The following is a 6,976-nucleotide window of genomic DNA, read 5'->3' as shown; positions in this document are numbered from 1 at the left end:
TCGAATCTAAGCCACAAACCACATAGCCACCAAGCCTCTCTCTCTCTCTCTCTCTCTCTCTCTCTCTCTCTCTCTCTCTCTCTCTCTCTCTCTCAACACCCCTTCTGTGAGCATAACTAGTGTAACTGTACCATATTCTCAAACTTCAGCTTAACTCCTCTACTACATTGAAAAGGCTCTAGTTGAAGTGACGCGGGTTTTCAAGTGTGTGTTTTACGATTCCAGTGACAGACTATCAATATTTTAAAGTTATTGATGGGAGAAACAATATGCAGAACTCCAATATCTGCTTTCCAAGACTATAGATGAGGTGATGCGGGTTTTCAAGGGGGTTTTTGTGTTTCTAGTGAAAGATTGACAAGATTGATGCATTATTAATGGAAGAAACACTCTTGAGAATCTGACTTATCATTATATAATCTTTGAAAACAGTTGTGGTGTGAGAGTAAAGCGTTTTCAAGTGTGTTTTTATAGTTCTAGTGACAGATTACCAAGATTTCTACGTTATGGAGAGAAAGAAAGAAAAATTAAAACACACACTCTTGAGAACCTTGCTAGTCATCTCTGTGGCCTCCGAAAAGCCCTGATGTGAGAGGAGAGCGTTTTCAAGTGTTCAAGTGATAGATTAACAAGATTACTGCATTACTAACAGGAGAAATTGTCTTGAGAACCGAGCCTTATCATCTTTGTAGCCTTTGAATCCAGTCTAAGCGAGAGAGTAAAGGGTTTCTGAACACAGGCCTTTGTATACCACTGTGGCCCCTAGACTGAGCGTAACGTGTTCACCAGGGTGCCACCGAGTAAGCATAACACGCCCACAGCATCACTCAGCCCTTAACTACTTAATTGCCAATCTAACCCAATTACTCCTACCAGTGGTCAAGTGTAGTGTTTTTTTTTTTTTGCGAGAGGGAGTGTTTGAGGGGAGAGGGTCTGCAGTTTGTTTGAAGGGCATTCCTGGTTGTTTGTTTCAGGTGGTGGTGGTGGTGGTGGTGGTGGTGGAGGAATTTTAATTATTGCAGTTAGATAGAGTTTCAGAGGGTGGTTAAGTAATCATAGTAGTAGTAGTAGTAGTAGTAGTAGTAGTAGTAGTAGTAGTAGTAGTCGCAAAACATAATTCACCACACCGTTGAAACATTTATCTAATTTCTATCCGCTGCATATTTGGGCTGAAAAAATACTCGCATTTTTTTCATGGATGCAAATTTTAGGATTAACTTATTTCCCGGGATTATATATGACTTAACAACAGTGGCAGTAGTAGTAGTAGTAGTAGTAGTAGTAGTAGTAGTAGTAGTAGTAGTAGTAGTAGTAGTAGTAGTAGTAGTAGTAGTAGTAGTAGTAGTGGATCATATATGACTTAACGACAATGGCAGCAGCAGCAGTAATAGTCGCAGTAGTAGTAGTAGTAGTAGGTGGTGGTGGTAGTAGTAGTAGTAGTAGTAGTAGTAGTAGTAGCAGAGATAGAAGAGGAAAATACACATATTATTATTTATATCACCATCCTCCTCCTCTTCTTCCTCTTCTTCCTCCTTCTCCTCCTCCTTCGTCTCCTCTTCTTCCTTCTCCTCCTCCTACACCTGTCCTAACTCAGAGCAAAGTTGAACCAATTAAGGAAAGTAAATTACACGCTAATCTCTTCATCTACCTTTACTAATTCTCTTGACCTAATCCTTATATACCTATTCTCTCTCTCTCTCTCTCTCTCTCTCTCTCTCTCTCTACGCAGTTATCAGAATGGGCATTAATTTTCTTCCATATTACCAAAGGTCCAATGAGGAGGAGGAGGAAGAGGAGGAGGAGGAGGAGGAGGAGGAGGAGGAGGAGGAGGAGGAGGAGGAGGAGGAGGAGGAGGAGGAGGAGGAGTGCCTTCGTCTGATTAGGTTCCAATTAAGGTCAATAATCTCTTCAAGGAGCCGTACTAGAGTGCTGATTAGTAGTAGTAGTAGTAGTAGTAGTAGTAGTAGTAGTAGTAGTAGTATAGCAGCAGTAGTAGTAGTAGTAGTAGTGATAGCAGTAGTTCTAGAAATAAATAAATAACACACACACACACACACACACACACACACACACACACACACACACACACCGATATTGACTTAGCAATCTACCGAACTGTGTTTCATAAAGGCGTGTTGCTGCTCCACCGGCGCCTCCCTCTCACCCTTTCACCCTCAAGGCACCCGTCACCCTAGCAAGGAACTCAGGGTCACTCAGTCCTTTAAAAATCGTTCTTCCTTCAATCCTTCCACTTACTCATCCTTACTCATCTTTTAGTTAAGTTATCCTAAACACTCAGTCTAACTCATATATTTGTACACTTTCCCATTTTCCTTTCATCCATTACCCATTATATCCATTCTATAGGTATAAAAAAAACGCATATCCTTTATAAAATACTACATACACAGTCCATGTCATTTATATATCTTTACTTTTTTCCTTTAGTTTTTCATTTCATGTTAGTATTTCAGCGTTTTATCTTTTTTTTTTTTTTTTTTTTTTATCTTTTTACGTGTTTATCTTGCTTGCTGTTTATTTAGTTTTTGTTTTTCTATTTGCTTTGTTCCGGTTCAGCGTTTAGCTTTTCACTTTCTTTTCTTTGTTGTTTATCTTTCGTACAAGTTTTCTTTCTGCCTTTCTTGTTTCACTGTTACATCTTTTTTTTCCTTTCCTTTCATTCTAATCTCTCTTAAAAGCCTTCTTTTTCTTTCTTTCTTTGATAACTCCTCTCTTTCTTTCCTTTCCTCTGCATCCCTCTCACAAATCCCTTAATATCTTTCCTTCTACAGTATATCCTCTCTTTCTCTCTTTCTGTATACTTCTACCTTTCCTTCCTTTTTCCAACATCTTTCGTTCTCCTTTATCTCCCTTTCCACCCTTCTCAAGTACTTCCATCCCTCAATATAAAGTATACAGGAGTTATACAGAGACACAGGAACCATCAGTCAATCAGTAAGCCAATCAGTCAATCAATACTCAAGCGCTACAGACCAGAGACACTCCACTAATCATTCTATCACTCACTCACTCACTCACTCGCCAGACTCACCTCAGGCTGCAGACCGTCGTGGCTGACGAAGGATGAGTTCCCGGAGACCATATTACCCCCTCGCCCGCGCCGCCTCGCCCTACCACCTGCAGGAGAGACCACACCTGTTACACACCTGTCCTTAACTCTGTACTCACGTTAAACACCCATCCTGTCTATATCAACCTTACACACCTGTTCTGACTCTATATTAACTTAATTGTTCTGATTGTAATTATCTCTAAATACCTGTAATGTCTTTATATATATCTGTAATGTTAATAATTATCGCGTATTATCTTATAATTACTAATGTCACATCTGTTATATGTAATTTCATCTTCATTATTAATAGTTACCTGTATTCTCTCTATGTACCTGTAACTATTATGTAAGGTAACAAAGGTAAGGCAACGTAAGACTGACTCACATCATGTATAACAAAAGACAAATACAACAAGGTAAACGCTATAAGGTACCATACATAGCCTTGGTTGTGTTATGTGTGCCAGAAAGAGCGTTAAGTGAAGGTGCATCTCTTGTGTTGGTAACAATGCTCGAGAAGGTAAGGAGAGAGAGAGAGAGAGAGAGAGAGAGAGAGAGAGAGAGAGAGAGAGAGAGAGAGAGAGAGAGAGAGAGAGAGAGAGAGAGAGAGAGAGAGAGAGAGAGAGAGAGAGAGAGAGAGAGAGAGAGAGAGAGAGGAAGAAAAGTGTAAAATTTAAATGAGATGTTTGCTATTCTTGTTGCCTTCACTAATATTTCCTGAACACCTGCTCTCTCTCTCTCTCTCTCTCTCTCTCTCTCTCTCTCTCTCTCTCTCTCTCGGCTGGCTCGCCACGTGACTAAGATGAAAGAAATGAGAATGAAGAAAGAGATGAAACAAGACGCAGTTACTAAGAAACCAAAATGAGAACTGAGAGAGAGAGAGAGAGAGAGAGAGAGAGAGAGAGAGAGAGAGATGTGGGAGACAGACAGACAGACAATGCACATTCTCCGTTCTTGCAATCTCTCTCTCTCTCTCTCTCTCTCTCTCTCTCTCTCTCTCTCTCTCTCCCTGTAGACACAGTATCGCTCTTAAAGCTAAACGAACCAAACAGCTTTTAATTTCCTCAGCCTTTAGTTTCCTACCGGGTCGAGTGAAGCGAGAGGGGCCGAGTAAAGCGAGCGCCGAACTGCACCACTACTCGTCCCTTGCTGATTTGAATTTGCCGCCCCAGGTATTAATAAGCTGCATTAGACTAAAACCCGCATTAGTCCAAGTGGTCATCGAACGAAGCCTCTCTTTTTCCCTCTCTCTCTGGTACAGGAAAATCCCCAAGTCCCAACTCAAGATCAAGATTAAGAGTATTTTAGTGCTGTTCGGCGTATCCTCCCCTCATTAGACTGGCGTGAAATAAAATAGTTTGTCTCTAATATTTTTTTTTGGATTGTAAAGACGAAGGAAGACGAAAGGGAGGAGAGAAGTGATGTACGGACGGAGGAACTAGAAATAAGAGATAAGAACAGAAGGGTACGGAAGGAGAGGGAAAGAAAAAAACAGAAAGAGAAAGGGAAAGATACGGAATTCAAAGAAGATAAATGAAGAGGGAAACAGGAAGAGACAGGAAGGATAGGGAGAAGGAGGTAAAGGAAGATAGAGAAAGGAGGAAGGAAAAGGGAAATAAAAAAGAGAAAGAGAGAGAGGGAAAAATACGGAATACAAAGGAGAAGATAAATGAAGAGGGAAACAGGAAGAAACAGGAAGGAGAGGAAGGAAAGGGAGGAGGAGAAGGAGGTATAGGAAGACAGAGAAGGGAGGAAGTTATTTGTACCTCCCTTCCCCTCTCCCTGTGTCCCTACTCTTCCACTCTCCCATCTGTCGTTTCCTGGCCGTTAAAAAGAAGAAAAAAGAAAAAAAAAGAATCCTTGACAACAGTAAATTCCTTTGTTCAAGTGAGCATTCCAACAAACACAAACAAACAAACACAAAGAAAAGTAAAAATAAAATAAATAAATAGTCTACATAGAAATGGTATTCGTTACACGCAAGTTACACGAGAGAAAATTAATTAGATTCCTTTACAAATGAGCAGCAAGGTTGTACTTTATCTTACTGATGGGGCTCTCACCTCTATTTATACGCTATCCTCCTCCTCCTCCACCTCCTCCACCAACACCTCCTCCTCCTCCTCCTCCTACTTGTTTTTCTACTCTTCCTCCACTTTTGTTTTTTTTTCCTTTTACTCATTTTTCTCACTTATCAGACTTTCTTCCACATTTTCTCTTTTCTCCTTTTCTATTTGTTTCTCCTTTTACTATTGCCACTTCTAACTCCACCACCAACTACCATTACTACTACTACTACTACTACTACTACTAGCTACTACTACTACTACTACTAGCTACTACCACTACTACTGCTGCTGCTGCTGCTACTGACCCGCTCAAACCGGTCTTATGTAACACTCGTTGCTTCTCCACTTCTCTGGCCTTGAAAATGTCGCAGTGCAGACAGACAAACAGACAAACAGACAGACAGAGAGAGATGGACGGATAGACTTAGGTATGTAAAGACAGACAGACAGACAGACAGATGGAGAGACGAACAGACATATAAACAAACTGAGGCACAGACAGACAAAAACAGAAACAGAAAGGCAGAAAAACAAACAGACAGATAGACAGACAGACGTATTCCAAGGCTTTCAGTAAATTAGTGACCATATACGCTCTCTCTCTCTCTCTCTCTCTCTCTCTCTCTCTCTCTCTCTCTCTCTCTCAGAATTAAACACCATTACTTGCATTCCAACACTGAATAATAATAATAACAACAACAACAACAACAACAACAACAACAATAATAATAATAATAATAATAATAATAATAATAATAATAATAATAACAATTTGAACATAAAGTAAAACACACGCAATATTATGACAAATACGACCGCCATTATGAAACACTCCATTCAATATTGTATTTCTACCTGTTCTAAACTTACACTCACCGCCCGCCCCTCCTCACGCACACACACACACACACACACACACACACACACACACACACAACGAAAATACAGTATGAATTGCAGTGTACGGTAATTATACGCACAGGTACGACGAACAAGGATAAATAAAAGAAATGTCACCTACGCACACACACACACACACACACACACACACACACACACACACACACACACACGTTAATTATGGCTATTCATATGAGTTTTATCTTTAATCTCTCTCTATTCTAATTTCACGTTGGCACTTCAGCCTCACCCTTGTTCAATTGCGTTTCATTAAGAGTAATATATCACCTAGCGGGCTTCCATTAAACGGCGCACTTCACAACAAGGCCGAGTAACGCACTGCCTGTAGCTATGATGATGATGATGATGATGATGGATGGTGGTGGTGGTGGTGGTGGTGGTGGTGACAGCTGCTTATCATTAGACAAACGTAATGAGTAGTAGTAGTAGTAGTAGTAGTAGTGTTAGTTGTTGTTGTTGCTGTAATAGTAGTAGTAGTAGTAGTAGTAGTAATCTACTCACGAACTTCTGGAGAGAGAGAGAGAGAGAGAGAGAGAGAGAGAGAGAGAGAGAGAGAGAGAGAGAGAGAGAGAACGAGAGTCATAGGGTAAGGCGGGGAAAGCATATGGACTGGGTGAAGGACTGGAGAGATTAGCAGTAACACAGTAACACCTGAGGAGCAGACCACTGTTTAGAAGCGTCAGGTCTCCAGCAGTGTTTATCGAGTCACCAAAACATTGTCAAACCCTTCGCCACAGAATCCTAGCAGCAGTAGTAGTAGTAGTAGCAACAGAAGTAGAAGTAGAAGTAGTAGTAGTAACAGAAGTAGCAGCACCAATAACAATAACAGCAGCAATAACAGAGGCGGCAATATCAATAATTCACCACCGTCATTATACAGAATACTTTCAAATATAATGACTACATATGA

At 40.6% G+C, this 6,976-nt stretch overlaps 1 protein-coding gene across 1 annotated transcript in view; it reads right to left on the bottom strand.

The window, feature by feature from the left end:
* The window catches only part of LOC123510768, a 64,861-nt gene that overhangs the window by 47,723 nt on the left and 10,162 nt on the right, over positions 1–6,976 (bottom strand). Inside the window, 1 exon segment of the mRNA XM_045266129.1 lies at positions 3,053–3,138. Within this exon segment, the coding sequence (XP_045122064.1) occupies positions 3,053–3,103 (51 nt within the window). The 5' untranslated portion in view covers positions 3,104–3,138.

This window comes from Portunus trituberculatus, chromosome 30 (assembly GCF_017591435.1).
Source record: "Portunus trituberculatus isolate SZX2019 chromosome 30, ASM1759143v1, whole genome shotgun sequence".
Lineage (NCBI taxonomy): Eukaryota > Metazoa > Arthropoda > Malacostraca > Decapoda > Portunidae > Portunus > Portunus trituberculatus.
This window is presented reverse-complemented; position numbering and strand designations above follow the sequence as displayed.